Source organism: Coregonus lavaretus (assembly GCF_964263955.1).
Source record: "Coregonus lavaretus genome assembly, chromosome: 1".
Classification (NCBI taxonomy): Eukaryota; Metazoa; Chordata; class Actinopteri; order Salmoniformes; family Salmonidae; genus Coregonus; species Coregonus lavaretus.
In genome coordinates, this window is record NC_139988.1 from 84,063,748 (window position 1) to 84,080,718 (window position 16,971).

General features: G+C 42.9%; 1 protein-coding gene and 1 pseudogene across 2 annotated transcripts in view; both read right to left on the bottom strand.

The window, feature by feature from the left end:
* Positions 1-1,680, bottom strand: part of LOC311106480 (interferon-induced protein with tetratricopeptide repeats 5-like) — a 2,222-nt gene extending 542 nt beyond the window's left edge. The window contains exons 1-2 of the mRNA XM_084148816.1: positions 1,361-1,680; positions 1-1,194 (exon numbers count right to left, since the gene is read on the bottom strand). The exon at positions 1-1,194 is cut by the window's left edge and continues 542 nt beyond it. Of these exons, the coding sequence (XP_084004942.1) occupies positions 1-1,194; positions 1,361-1,365 (1,199 nt within the window). The 5' untranslated portion in view covers positions 1,366-1,680. The remainder of the gene's footprint in view (positions 1,195-1,360) is intronic.
* Positions 1,681-11,460: 9,780 nt separating this feature from the next.
* LOC311134221 (interferon-induced protein with tetratricopeptide repeats 5-like) lies at positions 11,461-16,672 on the bottom strand (annotated as a pseudogene). Its single transcript has 3 exons — positions 16,630-16,672; positions 12,791-13,056; positions 11,461-12,605 (listed from the first exon to the last, which is right to left on the bottom strand). The product of its transcript is annotated as an interferon-induced protein with tetratricopeptide repeats 5-like (transcript).
* Positions 16,673-16,971: the final 299 nt, after the last annotated feature.

Below are 16,971 nucleotides of genomic sequence, written 5' to 3' on the forward strand. Positions count from 1 at the left end.
TTCTGCAGTTCCAAACCTTCTGTGTAGTGCTTGATAGCCAGAGGTTCACATTTGTTGTGATACTGCTGGAACTGGCCGTACATCAAGTTGACCACCTGCAGACTGTCGTTCTTAGCTAAGGCTTTCTCAAAGGTTTTCTGGAACAGTTCCTCTGCCTTGGTGATATCTTTACACTCTCCGTAGAGCAGTGCAAGCTCAGCCATGGCATAGATGAAAGAAGACTTCAGTGAAGTAGCCATCTCCAGATGTTGAATGCACTTACGGAGTAGCTTCTGGATCTCAGCACCCTTACCATGGAAGCTTCCACTCTTGCATACTGAGATCTTTTTTTTCTTGTAGCAGAGAGCCAATTGATGGTGTATTATGGCAGACTGGCTTGTACGCTTTAGTGCTCTGTTCAACAAAGCAATGGACTTGTCAACGTGCCCCTGTTGCCGGAGAAACTTCCCTACATAACGTGTCACGTGCGGACAGTCTGGGGACATCTCCAGAGCTTTCTCCACTAACTCCTCTGCCTCCCCAAATCTTTTATAGATAGCCAGTTTCAGGCCCAGTAGGACCATGGGGACTGCGTCTTGTGGGTTCATCTCTATGGCACGTCTCAGCTGCTTAATAGCTGGCGAGTCATCAACACTCGAGAGCTCTTTTTCTGTACGATACAATGCAATAGCGTAACCTGCATTCCACTCACTCTCCTCAGGCTCCAGTTCCAGAGCTTTCTTGAAGCATTCTAGTGCTTTGTCATAGTATTTATAGGAGAACTTGAGGAAGGTCCAACCCTTCTCGCCATAGACCTCAGGGTGGAGGACAGATGTGGAACTAGTTGGAAACTTCTCTTTCATCTCCTCCAGTTTCTCTAAGTAGCTCTGGCACTTGATGTAATCACCCACATGGTAATGTAACCAGGAAAGGTCTCCATAGGTGACAATGAGATGTTTCTCACAGTCCTCACCATGGTGCTCTCTCGTGAGCTCCTCAGCCTTTAACAAGTTAGCCATTGCCTCCACTGGGTAACCCTTCAGGTATTTGATGTAGGCCAGAATGCTGAATGTCCGTGCAATCCCGGCCTTTTTCCCGAGACCTAACTCAATCTGGTCCTTGAGCCTGGTCTGTAGATTATCAGTATCCATGTCATCTTCCTTCAAATCCCAGGTGAAGCGGCACTCCAGTTGAAGTAGTTTGGTTAGAATGGAGCTGAAAATAGTATATATTACTGACTATATTATTGACAATTTCACATAGCTCATTGTTACAAAAATCATAGATTTTGGCACGTGTTCATTCAGAATCGAATTTGGTTCACTGTATTACCATGTGCTTAGTAAAGTAGTCATAGAAAGACATAAGATGGCAAATTTACCTCATTTCAATAGCACTTGCACATAAAGCAACAACTGTGCTCAGGTGGCTACACTCCGATAATGAGCAACTGCTGTGCTGGACTGCTGTCACACCATTCGCGTTCCGTGCCCAGGTACAATATTTGTTTTATATTAAGCAGAAGTGTAAAGTAGCCTACGGTAGTTGACGTCTTTTTCAATAATAGTACCAATTGGCGTCCCTATATGAAGCGAAAGGACGAGTATTGTCACTCTGGAAGACTAGTCCAACAATTCTCCGAGTTAATTAGAGTAGCCTAAGTTTCGTTTCTTCTCATCCAGTGAACGATTACCTCACGTGGGAGTGGCCTTTAATGGATGACGCGCGCGTCCTCAGTGAGAGGGATATGCGTAATCGACATAACACAGCACATATTTTGCTCCACAGAAATTCTGTTTTGGAGATATTATGAAGAAAATATATCTTACATTTGAAATCAATGGCGTTGTAAAACTTCAGAAAGTAAATGTCAATTTAATAACAGTTGAGTGCAGGGCATTCATCCAAACCTGGAGATATAGAGACAGACCATGTTTTACTCTGGTATATTATTACTGTACTGAGAGTTGCCTATTCTCTGATAATGATGTTCCAGTCTCCTGAAAATGCTTATAAGCCACCAGATACATTGCACGTCAGATGCAGGTAACTGCCAAAATAACGGAAACACTTAAGTAAATAAGAGATACAAAGTATATTGAAAGCAGGTGCTTCCACACAGGTGTGGTTCCTGAGTTAATTAAGCAATTAACATCAAATCTAATCAAATGTTATTTGTCACATGCACCGAATACAACAGGTGTAGACTTTACAGTGAAATGCTTACTTACAAGCCCTTAACCAACAATGCAGTTTTAAGAAAGAATACCTAAAAAAAAAGAAATAAAAAAAAGTAACAAATCTTTAAAGAGCAGCAGTAAAATAACAATAGCGAGGCTATATACAGGGGGTACAGGTACCGAGTAATATGTATATGTAGGTAGAGTTATTAAAGTGACTATGCATAGATAATAAACAGAGTAGCAGCAGCGTAAAAGAAGGGGGGGGGGTGCAATGCAAATAGTCTGGGTAGCCATTTGATTAGATGTTCAGGAGTCTTATGGCTTGGGGGTAGAAGCTGTTTAGAAGCCTCTTGGACCTAAACTTGGCGCTCCGGTACAGCTTGCGGTGCGGTAGCAGAGAGAACAGTCTATGACTAGGGTGGCTGGAGTCTTTGACAATTTTTAGGGCCTTCCTCTGACTGCCTGGTATAGAGGTCCTGGATGGCAGGAAGCTTGGCCCCAGTGATGTACTGGGCCGTACGCACTACCCTCTGTAGTGCCTTGCGGTGGGAGGCTGAGCAGTTGCCATACCAGGCGGTGATGCAACCAGTCAGGATGCTCTCAATGGTGCAGCTGTATAACCTTCTGAGGATCTGAGGACCCATGCCAAATCTTTTCAGTCTCCTTAGGGGGAATAGGTTTTGTCGTGCCCTCTTCACGACTGTCTTGGTGTGCTTGGACCATTTTAGTTTGTTGGTGATGTGGACACCAAGGAACTTGAAGCTCTCAACCTGCTCCACTACAGCCCCGTCGATGAGAATGGGGGCGTGCTCGGTCCTCTTATCTTTCCTGTAGTCCACAATCATCTCCTTTGTCTTGATCATGTTGAGGGAGAGGTTGTTGTCCTGGCACCACACAGCCAGGTCTCTGACCTCCTCCCTATAGGCTGTCTCGTCGTTGTCGGTGATCAGGCCTACCACTGTTGTGTCATCGACAAACTTAATGATGGTGTTGGAGTCGTGCCTGGCCATGCAGTCATGAGTGAACAGGGAGTACAGGAGGGGACTGAGCATGCACCCCTGAGGGGCCCCCGTGTTGAGGATCAGCATGACAGATGTGTTGTTACCTACCCTTACCACCTGGGGGCGGACCGTCAGGAAGTCCAGGATCCAGTTGCAGAGGGAGATGTTTAGTCCCAGGGTCCTTAGCTTAGTGATGAGCTTTGAGGGCACTATGGTGATGAACGCTGAGCTGTAGTCAATGAATAGCATTCTCACATAGGTGATCCTTTTGTCCACGTCTGAAAGGGCAGTGTGGAGCGCAATAGAGATTGCATCATCTGTGGATCTGTTGGGGCGGTATGCAAATTGGAGTGGGTCTAGGGTTTCTGGGATAATGGTGTTGATGTGAGCCATGACCAGCCTTTCAAAGCACTTCATGGCTACAGACGTGAGTGCTACGGGTCAGTAGTCATTTAGACAGGTTACCTTAGTGTTCTTGGGCACAGGGACTATGGTGGTCTGCTTGAAACATGTTGGTATTACAGACTCAGACAGGGAGAGGTTGAAAATGTCAGTGAAGACACTTGCCAGTTGGTCAGCGCATGCTCGGAGTACACGTCCTGGTAATCCTTCTGGCTCTGCAGCCTTGTGAATGTTGACCTGTTTAAAGGTCTTACTCACATTGGCTACGGAGAGCGTGCTCACACAGTTGTCCAGAACAGCTGATGCTCTCATGCATGTTTCAGTGTTACTTGCCTCAAAGCGAGTATAGAAGTAATTTAGCTCGTCTGGTAGGCTCGTGTCACTGGGCAGCTCGCGGCTGTGCTTCCCTTTGTAGTCTGTAATAGTTTGCAAGCCCTGCCACATCCGAGTCCCGCTCCTTGAAAGTGGCAGCTCTACCCTTTAGCTCAGTGCAGATGTTGCCTGCAATCCATGGCTTCTGGTTGGGGTATGTACGTACAGTCACTGTGGGGATGACTTCATCGATGCACTTATTGATGAAGCCAGTGACTGACGTGGTGTACTCCTCAATGCCATCGGATGAACCCCGGAACATATTCCAGTCTGAGCTAGCAAAACAGTCCTGTAGCTTAGCATCTGCTTCATCTGACCACTTTTTTATTGACCAAGTCACTGGTGCTTCCTGCTTTCGTTTTTGCTTGTAAGCAGGAATCAGGAGGATAGAATTATGGTCAGATTTGCCAAATGGAGGGCGAGGGAGAGCTTTGTACGCATCTCTGTGTGTGGAGTAAAGGTGGTCTAGAGTTTTTTTTCCCCTCTGGTTGCACATTTAACATGCTGGTAGAAATGAGGTAAAACGGATTTAAGTTTCCCTGCATTAAAGTCCCCGGCCACTGGATGAGCGTTTTCCTGTTTGCTTATGGCCGTATACAGTTCATTGAATAGACAGCTACGAAGAATATAGATGAAAACTCTCTTGGTAGATAGTGTGGTCTACAGCTTATCATGAGATACTCTACCTCAGGCGAGCAAAACCTTGAGACTTCCTTAGATATCGTGCACCAGCTGTTGTTTATAAATATACACAGACAGCCACCCCTTGTCTTACCAGAGGCTGCTGCTCTATCCTGCTGATACAGTGTATAACCCGCCAGCTGTATGTTATTCATGTCGTCTTTCAGCCACGACTCTGTGAAACATAAGATATTACAGTTTTTAATGTCCCATTCATCCACTTTATTATCAAGCGATTGTACGTTGGCCAATAGTACCGATGGCAAAGGCAGATTAGCCGGCTCCTTACCAGGCACCCCAATCACCTTCCGCAAAATCCCCTTCTCTTTCTACTGCGAATGACGGGGATGAGGGCCCTGTCAGGTGTCTGGAGCAAATCCCTCTCGTCCGACTCATTAAATAAACATTTATCGTCCAGTTCAAGGTGAGTAATCGCTGTTCTGATATCCAGAAGCTCTTTTCGGTCAAAATAGACGGTAGCAGCAACATTATGTACAAAATAAGTTACAAACAATGCGATAAAACCAACAAAATAGCACGGTTGGTTAAGAGCCTATAAAACAGCAGCCATCCCCCTCCGGCGCCATCCCATCATGCTTAGGGAGGTGCCCAACGGCCTATTAAGACACTTTATGTTAGTGTTTCCTTTATTTTGGCAGTTACCTGTATTTTATAATGAAAACAGAAGTGCAGAATATTGGTGTGCAAAGTAGACATTGTTATAGCAGACCAACCAAAGACCAACCAAAGGGCATAAGACTGTAGACAAATTAGGGCCTTTTAACCAGTTTTTGGCAAATAAACATTAGTTTATTGAATCGATGCTATGAGTTGCTTTTCAAAGTTTCATTTCCTCTGACAATGTCATCAGGTAGTGAGTGATTATAACTAGGCATAGGGTTTTGGTCCTCAAAGCCTGGTTACTGAGGATAGGCTTTAACTGTCAATACCTATAGGCCTACTGTTCCACATGGACAAGTTGAGGCCCATTCCTCCAAACTCCCACACAGATTTATCTCATTTTCATCAAAGCTCATGTTTCAGGAAATGGGATGATGGATCCATTTGCATTTGAGATACTGTAGCCTATGTATCATAAACATGGTAGAGCTGCATTTATTGAGGAATACTTAACCATGTAATAAGTCATTTACATTTAGATTTACATCATTTAGCAGACGCTCTTATCCAGAGCGACTTACAAATTGGTGCATTCAACTTATGATAGCCAGTGGGACTACCACTTTTTTTTTTCTTTTTTTTTAAATGGGTGGGGGGTGGGGGGGGGGGAGGGGGCAGAAGGATTGCTTTATACTATTCCAGGTATTCCTTAAAGAGGTAGGGTTTCAAGTGTTTCTTTTTTCGGACTTGGACAGCGACGGGTGAGGTTGTGTCTCTCTCTGGCGGGAGGTAAGCTTGGCTCATATGGTGTCGAGTAAAGATTAAACCATGTATTTCGATTGTAGGTAGGTAGGTATTGTAGTTAGGTATTGTAGGTAGTTTATCTAGGTAGTTATTGTAGGTTATTGTAGGTAATTATTGTAGGTAAGTATTGTATTCGGCTGAGCCTGGTGAAGCACGAGGCTAGCTAACCCACTACCTGGACCAATAAATCTAGCTAGCTAGCGGGTAGCTACTGGTAACTATTAGCAACTGTGGATAGTTGTTTCCAATGTTATTCCACGCTTAAGAGTACCTGTAATTATGCCAGCTAGCTACCTACCATTCAGCTGTTTTTCTAACCTCATTATCTGAAGCGTTAACGTTAGGTAGTTAGTAGCTACTGTACTCGAAATGTACAGTAGCTACTACATATTATATAATAACATATAATAATGTTGGCCATAATACAGAAGCTGTCTTCGGGTGATTATAGTCAGCGTACCAAAGTCACTGTCACCAGAGTCTTGTTTTCACTGTCTGATTGCATTACACACAATAATTCTGTAATAAAAAATGTATGTCATGTAGTCAAGGAATACACAAGCAATGTTGGCTTTTGCAGTCAAGTAGAAAATAATGTTAACATGCTCAAAGATTGTGGTAATATCTTTTATTATCTTTACACAATGTTAATGTCAGATACATGAGCTATTACAGTTGAATGGTCATATCTAATTAACCTGAAATGGGACACATCCAAATACATAGAATATGTTACTTATAGAAAACATGTTTCTAACTCTATATTTATTTTGAAATCAAACTTAAGAAACGTACACACTACTTGAAGTTACAGTTACAGAACAGAAACACATTTAAATGCAATCAATGGAAACCATGTGTTACAGTAAGGTTTATCATGTAAATGTCATTCCTTTGCCGAAGGCACCTGTAAGGTAATCTGTGTTTCAAATCAACTCAAATTTGTCACATGCGCCGAATACAACAGGTGAAATACTTACTTACAAGCCCTTAACCAACAATGCAGTTAAAGAAATAGAGTTAAGAAAATATTTACTAAATAAACTAAAGTAAAAAATATAAAATAAAAAGTAACACAATAAAATAACAATAATGAGGCTATATACAGGGGGTACCGGTACCGAGTCAATGTGCGGGGGTACAGGTTAGTCGAGGTAATTTGTACATGTAGGTAGGGGTAAAGTGGCTTGCAGAGTGAATCTTGGCTCTCCTGGTGTACTCCTCAGCCTTCCTATCCTCTTTGTCCTCAGTGGCGAGGAACGGCAAAATCTCAAAGGCTTCGTAGACTCTCTTCTTGTTAGCCTGATGCCTCCCTGCAATCTGCTTCAGCCACTTCCTAGCCTGCTTCCTGTCCCAACTCTCAATTGAAATCCGGTAGGCCTTTTTGAAGTATTTCACATCGCCATCCTGGTGTTTCTTCTTGTAGAACAGAAACAGGCCGAAGCCGGTGTAGCAGTGTTGCTTGTCTGCGTCACTGTGGGACTCTTCCTCTAACAGGACAGTGAACATCTTAATCGGAAGTTGCATTATGGCCTACATACAATATGCAAGTAGGGATATTTTCAGCCAGTTGGCTATATGCCAATTGTTTTTTCACACGCAAATCTAAAATAAATCTATTTTCATTTAATGATGTTGGCCATCATAATATCTGTCTTCAGATGGTGATAGTCAGCACTGCAATGTCTCTGTCACCAGAGCCATAGCCTACCCCCTTATATATAGCCTACTGTCATGTTCGTTGAGTAAAGGATCGGACCAAGGTCCAACAGAACGTGACGTTCAAGAGGCTACACATACAACAAGCCCAACAGTAATAGAAACAAGATCCCACAACTAAGGTAGGCAACATGGCTGCCTAAGTATGATCCCCAATCGGAGACAACGATCGACAGCTGCCTCTGATTGGGAACCACACCCGGCCAACATAGAAATACACAATCTAGAATTCACATAGATATTCACACCCTGACCAAACCAACTAGAGATCTCTATGTCAGGGCGTGACACCTACTCACTACACTTATTAATATCTGTAAATACTTAGAGGGAACAATAAGAAGCTTTAATATTTGGCCTTTATGTTGGTTTTTGGAACAAAGTAGAAAGAAGCAAGTTAACAAGCTCAAAGATCATCAGGTTTTTGGCAGTATGTTTTATTATCTCTTTCACAATGTTAACGCCAGTTACAAGGGCAACAACAGTTGAACGGTCAGTGAAGATATCTAATCAACTACCTGAAAGAGGACACATCCAAAGACATAAAAACATGTTTTCCTAAAGTAATACATTCTAATTGTATTTTAAATTTTTTGCATTTTTTACCCCAAAAAATAACATAAGAAACATGCACTTAACTTGAAGTTACTGTTACACTTTAAAACCATTAAAATGCATGTAGCAGTATTCCTATAAGCCATACGTTGTGTAACAGTAAGATAGGGGAGGCCGGGGTGGTTGGTTGCCATTTACTCTAATGTGTATTTCTCAGCACCAGTATATCTTACAAGACTATTTTCGATGTTAGGAGAAAGACCAAGGTCAAGGGTTGAAATCAGTGGTGGAAAAAGTACCCAATTGGGATACTGGAGTAAAATTATAGATATCTTAATAGAAGGTTACTCAAGTAAAAGTTAAAGTCACCCAGTATAATCCTACTTGAGTAAAAGTCTAAAAGTATTTGGTTCTAAATATACTTAAGTATCAAAAGTAAAATGTAATTGCTAATATATACTTAAAGTAAAAGTAAAAGTATAAATCATTTCAAATCCTTATATTAAGCAAACGCCACCATTTTCTTGTTTTTAAAATGTACAGATAGCCAGGGGCACACCAACACTCAGACATCATTTACAAATTATGCATTTGTGTTTAGTGAATCCGCCAGAGCAGAGGCAGTAGGGATGACCATGTGTTCTCTTGATAAGTGTGTGAATTGGATCATTTTCCTGTCCTGCTAAGCATTCAAAATGTAACGAGTACTTTTGGGTGTCAGGGAAAATGTATGGACTAAAAAGTAAAAGTAAAAGTTGTCAAAAATATTAATAGTAAAGTACAGATACCCCAAAAAATGACTTAAGTAGTACTTTGAAGTATTTTTACTTAAGTACCACTGGTTGAAATGGGACCCAAGCCCCATTGCGGGGTTGGATGTCACACAGTATGGGGTTGGTTGTCACAATGTTTGCTAGTAACTTATTCCCTTTGAAACAGGAAATGAAGCAATACAGTACACAGTCTTAGAAATAGACTTTCTTTGATCGAACGATATTCCTAACAAAATTCAGCATTTTATGCCGTGAGGATAACATATTACATTTTCAGTGAATTTGTGTGTGTATGCGTGCTTGCACATGCGTGTGTGGGTGAGTGACAGAAAACATATGTGTGTGAGAGAAAGGCAACGTAGGGAGCTCTTTGTATCACAAGAACAAAATAGCTTGGGATTTATTGTATACTGGCAGTGGCAATGTTGAAAGTGACAATCAACCCCATATTCCATGTGACAACCATCCCCAACCATCCCCCCAATGCTAATGAAGATGCTAGTTAGCTTGACCTAGGAATTGGTTTGAAATATATCGCTCTCTTTCCTCTTTTCAACAAACATTGTTCATGGATACTCCGATAATTCAAATATTGACAAAGATTTTATTTTTTTACTTTTACAGTGGCTTGCAAAAGTATTCACCCTCCTTGGCATTTTTCCTATTTTATTGCCTTACAACCTGGAATTAAAATGGATTTTGGGGGGGTTTGTATCATTTGATTTACACAACATGCCTACCACTTTGACGATGCAAAATATGTTTTATTGTGAAACAAACAAGAAATAAGACAAAAAAACAGAAAACTTGAGCGTGCATAACTATTCACCCCCCCAAAGTCAATATTTTGTAGAGCCACCTTTTGCAGCAATTACAGCTACAAGTCTCATGGGGTATGTCTCTATAAGCTTGGCACATCTAGCCACTGGGATTTTTGCCCATTCTTCAAGGCAAAACTGCTCCAGCTCCTTCAAGTTGGATGGGTTCCGCTGGTGTACAGCAATCTTTAAGTCATACCACAGATTCTGAATTGGATTGAGGTCTGGGCTTTGACTAGGCCATTCCAAGACATTTAAATGTTTCCCCTTAAACCACTCGAGTGTTGCTTTAGCAGTATGCTTAGGGTCACTGTCCTGCTGGAAGGTGAACCTCCGTCCCAGCCTCAAGTCTTTGGAAGACTGAAACAGGTTTCCCTCAACAATTTCCCTGTATTTAGCGCCATCCATCATTCCTTTAATTCTGACCAGTTTCCCAGTCCCTGCCGATGGTGTTCTCGGGGTGATGAGAGGTGTTGGGTTTGCGCCAGACATAGCAGACATAGTTTTCCTTGATGGCCAAAAAGCTCAATTTAATCTCATCTGACCAGAGTACCTTCTTCCATATGTTTGGGGAGTCTCCCACATGCCTTTTGGCGAACACCAAACGTGTTTGCTTATTTTCTTCTTTAAGCAATGGCTTTTTTTCTGGCCACTCTTCTGTAAAGCCCAGCTCTGTGGAGTGTATGGCTTAAAGTGGTCCTATGGACAGACACTCCAAACTCCGCTGTGGAGCTTTGCAGCTCCTTCAGGGATATCTTTGGTCTCTTTGTTGCTTCTCTGATTAATGCCCTCCTTGCCTGGTCCATGAGTTTTGGTGGGTGGCCCTCTCTTGGCAGGTTTGTTGTGGTGGCATATTCTTTCAATTTTTTATTAATGGATTTAATGGTGCTCCGTGGGATGTTCAAAGTTTCTGATATTTTTTTATAACCCAACCCTGATCTGTACTTCTCCACAACTTTGTCCCTGACCTGTTTGGAGAGCTCCTTGGTCTTCATGGTGCCGCTTGCTTGGTGGTGCCCCTGCTTGGTGGTGACCCACTGAGATCATGTGACAGATCATGTGACACTTAGATTGCACACAGGTGGACTTTATTTAACTAATTATGTGACTTCTGAAGGTAATTGGTTGCACCAGATCTTATTTAGGGGCTTCACAGTAAAGCGGGTGAATACATATGCACGCACCACTTTTCCGTTATTTATTTTTTTAGAATTTTTTGAAACAAATAATTTTTTTCATTCCACTTCATCAATTTGGACTATTTTGTGTATGTCCATTACATGAAATCCAAATAAAAATCCATTTAAATTACAGGTTGTAATGCAACAAAATAGGAAAAACGCCAAGGGGATGAATACTTTTGCAAGTCACTGTACCTATGAAAAACACACAAATTCCCCTCACCTCAATGTTTTGTCATGCTGAAATGAATTGATCAGGTGGATGAAATTCTTTCACAAAATTCACACATTTTAACCTTAAAATGATTACACAGCGCCATTTAAATTGGGAGTAATTAGCACTGTGACAACCAACCCCGGTCTCCCATATTTCAATTGAGTTTCAGTCCTTTGCCTAGGTCATCTGTAAGGTCATCTGTGTCTGGAGAGTGCACCTTGACTCTCCTTGGCTCTTCAGACTTCCTCCCTTTTTTGTCTTCAGTGGTGAGGAATTCCAAAATCTCAGAGCCCTCGCCAATTCTCTTCTTGTTAGCAATCTGCTTCAGCCTCTTCCTTGCCTTATTCCTGTCCCAACTATCAATTGGAATCTGGTAGGCCTTTTTGAACTGGGTCACAGCACCATCCTCGTCTTTCTTCCTGAAGAACAGAAACAGGCCGAAGCTGGTGTAGCATTGCTGCTTGTCTGAGTCACTGAGGGACTCGTCTTTTAGCAGGTTGGTGAAGATCTTCATTGCCTCCTCCAGCTGGTAGTTTTCTCCGTAAGCCTCAGCCAGGTTCACTCTGAATTGGACGTTAGATGGCTTCAGTTCCACAGCTCTGGAGAAGTGATGGATGCAGACCCCCTTCTTCTCTTTTATCTGGCCGGTGTTGACCTATCTCCTTTTCTGTTTAGACATCTGGATGAGCTGCTCTTTGTGACACAGGCCGATTCTGTAATGCATGAAGGAGGAGTTTGGAGACAGTTCCAGAGCTTTCTCCAGAACCTCCAGGGTCTCATTGATGCCCTCGTGTCTGAAATAGTCGGCCACGTAACGTATGACGTGAGGCACGTCAGGAGACAGTCTGAGGGCCTCTTTGAGGAGTTTCATGGACTCATGTCTACTTTGGGTTTGAAGCTTCAGGGCTAGCAGGACCATAACCTCAGTGTTATCGGGCTCTAAGGATAAGGCTTTCCTTAGCTGATTGGCACCTTCAGTATGCGCCAACCTCACTCTTCCATCCCTGGCCAACCCCTCCAACCTGTACAGGACCATGGCATAGCCCACGTTGAAGGATGGATTGTCTGGTTCTCCCTCAAGAGCTTTCCGAAAGCTCTCCTTTGCCCCCTTGTAAAATAGCCCCCCAAGCCTTAGAAAACTCCAAGCCTTCTCACCGTGTATTGAAGGTAAGCTGCCTTGAATCGCACTCGTAATACCCTTATTGATGTTTTCCAGCTTTCCAATGTAGGCATCCACATCATTCGTGTTCCCTGAGTGATAGTGAACCCATGCAAAGTTAGCATAGGTTACCAGTAACTCTGTATCATTTACATTTACATTTTAGTCATTTAGCAGACGCTCTTATCCAGAGCGACTTACAGGAGCAATTAGGGTTAAGTGCCTTGCTTAAGGGCACATCGACAGATTTTTCACCTAGTCGGCTCGGGGATTAGAACCAGCGACCTTTCGGTTACTGGCACAACGCTCTTACCCACTAAGCTACCTGCCGCCCCATCCCGTCTATCCTTCAATGCACTCTCAGCCTTGTGGAGATACTCAAGAGCACTAACATTGTTTTCCTCTAGGTGGCTCAGAAAGGCTAGTAAGTTGAAAAATGTGGCATGGTTCGGAGTGCTGAACGTCATGATGCGATCCAGAAGTTTTTCAGGGAGGCTGTCCCAGTCCTTGATGTTAGCCTTTTCTATTCCCCATGTAAAGTGACACTCAAGTGCTTTCAGCTTCACTTCCATATCTGTTTTGAGAGAAGCGCTATGAGAAAAAGCAAAAATACCCATTAGTATTTATTATAATATTATTATCCCATCATTGTTATCAGCCATCATCATCCTCATCAACCAAACCATCCCCATCATAATCACAACAGCATTGTCTTTTTTCTTTGTTTATTTAGGGGGTAGATCAGCTTTCATATTGCAGATAGATTGTAGCTTAAAATCATGATTTATTTAGCCTATACCATTTGTTATTTAGTATTGCTAATAATACCTATTATTTTTATGATCGACTTGACATAAAACAGTAATAAACAGTGTGGTGTGTTGCTTCAGATCAACTCAATTTCCATGTTATTTATCCAGAGGGGATAAATATGACAGTCGACAGGCGGACAACACATATAAAAGGGACAATAAAAAAGGTATTCAGAGGTAGATGGGAGGGGATGAGGGTAGCTGAAGGATGGGATTAAAAACAACAAAAGATAACTATTGTAAAATACATTGTGTTCGTAGATTGTACAGGACCAGTCAAAAATTTGGACACACCTACTCATTCAAGGGTTTTTCTTTATTTAAAAAAATGTCTACATTGTAGAATAATAGTGAAGACATCAAAACTATGAAATAACATATATGGAATCATGTAGTAACCAAAAAAGTGTTCAACTAATAAAAATATATTTGAGATTTGAGATTCTTCAAATAGCCACCCTTTGCCTTGATGACAGCTTTGCACACACTTAGCATTCTCTCAACCAGCTTTCTTCTGCCGGAATCACTGAATCACTGGACCTTAACAGCAGACCATCGCAACTAGCTAGCTGCAACCGAATGGCTGTTGTTGGCTAATCACCACTGTCCCGACGTACCAGTTAGCCTTGAGCTAGCCTCGAGCCAGGCCCATCTCCTGGCTATCTACCTCTCTGTCAACCAGACGGGACCTCCTAGTGTCGACACGGAGCCCCGCCGATCCATCACAACTGGACTGCCGACGTAATCGTCTGATGTGGTTTCAACAGGCTTCCCGTTGCGACGACCACGAAGATCCATCTGCTAGCCCCGGCCCGCTAGCACGCGCAATCAACAGCCGTGCCTCCTGCTCGCCTGTGCTGTAGCAGCCTACGAACTGCTCCAGGACTTACTTATTGCTGTTCACTGGACCTTATGATCACTCAGCTACACAGCTAATGCCTGCTGGACTGTTCCTTTACACGGTACCCCATCCTGTTTATCTGTTTAGCCTCAGCCCAAACTTTTGTCGCCATTACCAGTTGCTATCTTAGCCCTCTCGAATAACACCTGTGATTGCGTTATGCCTCTCTCCCATGTCAATATGCCTTGCTTATTGCTGTTTCGGTTATTTCTTATTATACAATTTCACTGTAGAGCCCCCAGTTCCGCTCAACCAGCCTCAGAGAGCTCCTTTGTCCCACCCCATACACGCGGAGACCGGCTCAATCGGTACCTCCAGTGATGCTATCTCTTTCATAGTTACCCAATGCTTAGGTGTACCTCCACTGTACTCATATCCTTCCATATCCTTGTCTGTACATAATGCCCTGAATCTATTCTACAACGCCCGGAAATCTGCCCCTTTTATTCTCTGTACCCAACGCACTAGAAGACCAGTTCTTAAAGCCTTTAGCCGTATCCTTATTCTATTCCTCCTCTGTTCCTCTGGTGATGTAGAGGTTAACCCAGGCCCTGTAGCCCCCAGTATCACTCCTACCCCCCAGGCGCTATCATTTGTTGACTTCTGTAATCGTAAAAGCCTTGGTTTTTTGCATGTTAACATCAGAAGCCTCCTCCCAAAGTTTGAGTTATTCACTGCGTTAGCACACTCTGCCAACCCTGATGTTCTAGCAGTGTCTGAATCTTGGCTTAGGAAGGCCACCAAAAATTCAAAAATGTCCATCCCGAACTACAACATTTTCCGTCTAGATAGAACTGCCAAAGGGGGCGGAGTTGCAATCTACTGTAGAGATCGCCTGCAGAGCTCTATCATACTATCCAGGTCTGTGCCCAAACAGTTTGAGCTTCTACTTCTAAAAATCCACCTTTCCAGAAATAAGTCTCTCACCGTTGCCGCTTGCTACAGACCCCCCCTCAGCCCCCAGTTGTGCCCTGCACACCATATGTGAATTGCTTGCCCCCCATCTATCCTCAGAGTTCGTATTGCTTGGTGACCTAAACTGGGATATGCTTAACACCCCGGCCGTCCTACAATCTAAACTAGATGCCCTCAATCTCACACAAATTATCAAGGAACCTACCAGGTACAACCCTAAATCCGTAAACATGGGCACCCTCATAGATATCATCCTGACTAATTTACCCTCTAAATACACCTCCGCTGTCTTCAACCAGGATCACAGCGATCACTGCCTCATTGCCTGCGTCCGTAATGGGTCCGCAGTCAAACGACCACCCCTCATCACTGTCAAACACTCCCTAAAACACTTCAGCGAGCAGGCCTTTCTAATTGACCTGGCCCGGGTATCGTGGATGGATATTGACCTCATTCCGTCAGTAGAGGATGCCTGGATGTTTTTTCGAAATTGTTTTCCTCTCCATCTTAAATAAGCATGCCCCATTCAAAAAATGCAGAACTAAGAACAGATATAGCCCCTGGTTCACCCCAGACTTGACTGCCCTTGACCAGCACAAAAACATCCTGTGGCGTACTGCATTAGCATCGAACAGCCCCCGCGATATGCAACTTTTCAGGGAAATCAGGAACCAATATACACAATCAGTTAGGAAAGCAAAGGTTAGCTTTTTCAAACAGAAATTTGCATCCTGTAGCACTAACTCCAAAAAGTTTTGGGACACTGTGAAGTCCATGGAGAATAAGAGCACCTCCTCCCAGCTACCCACTGCACTGAGGCTAGGAAACACTGTCACCACCGATAAATCTACGATAATCGAGAATTTCAATAAGCATTTTGCTACGGCTGGCCATGCTTTCCACCTGGCTACCCCTAGCCCGGCCACCAGCTCTGCACCCTCCGCTACAACTTGCCCATGCCCCCCACGCTTCTCCTTCACCCAAATTCAGATAGCTGATGTCCTGAAAGAGATGCTAAATCTGGACCCCTACAAATCAGCTGGGCTAGACAATCTGGACGCTTTCTTTCTAAAGCATAAATCGTCTGTGTCAGTCTAGGAGTCGCGTTTTCTTTTGGGAATTGGTTCTCAATGCTTACTCTCCAACATGTTTGGGTGTTGATTGTATTGGTAATATTGGTCGACACATTTCTCTAGTGTTATAATTTATTTTGTGTTATCGAGATTGAAGGTTATTGCCCACGAGTATGTGTAATGAATTGCTAATATTTAGTCAAATTTACAGATATTGAATATTACGTTTTTATCTTGAGGCATTCTGCTACGCTGTGTTTTTACATGTACATTTAAGTCATTTAGCAGACGCTCTTATCCAGAGCGACTTACAAATTGGTGCATTCAACTTATGATACGATAGCCAGTGGGACAACCAACCAAACAGCATTGTTTATTATTGTGTTATATTATTAAGTACATTAGAGAGAGAGATTTATGTGCATGTCATTCAATTATGTTACAATTTCTATAAAATTCTTACCTCATTTTACAGTCGATGGCAGAGAAGATAAGCTACAGTATTGAGATAATAAAAATCAGAGACACTACCCACTTCCAGGAATATCAAAGCTTTATTTTAACAGAAACGAAAACGAAACTGATACGTGCTTGACTAGTTCAGGTATTCCCAGTTTATCATTTATCGACTTTAGCAAGTCGGTTTCCACATTTACCATTCCCGGTGGTGAAAAGCATAAATCGCCGTGCAGTGGCGACCCGTCATTCAGGGCACCTGTTTTGAGCCCCACATGTTTTGCATGTTATATTGTACTGTCCGTCTAGGGAGGGAGCGAGAGTTTAGCTAGGTCCAATGCATCTTTAG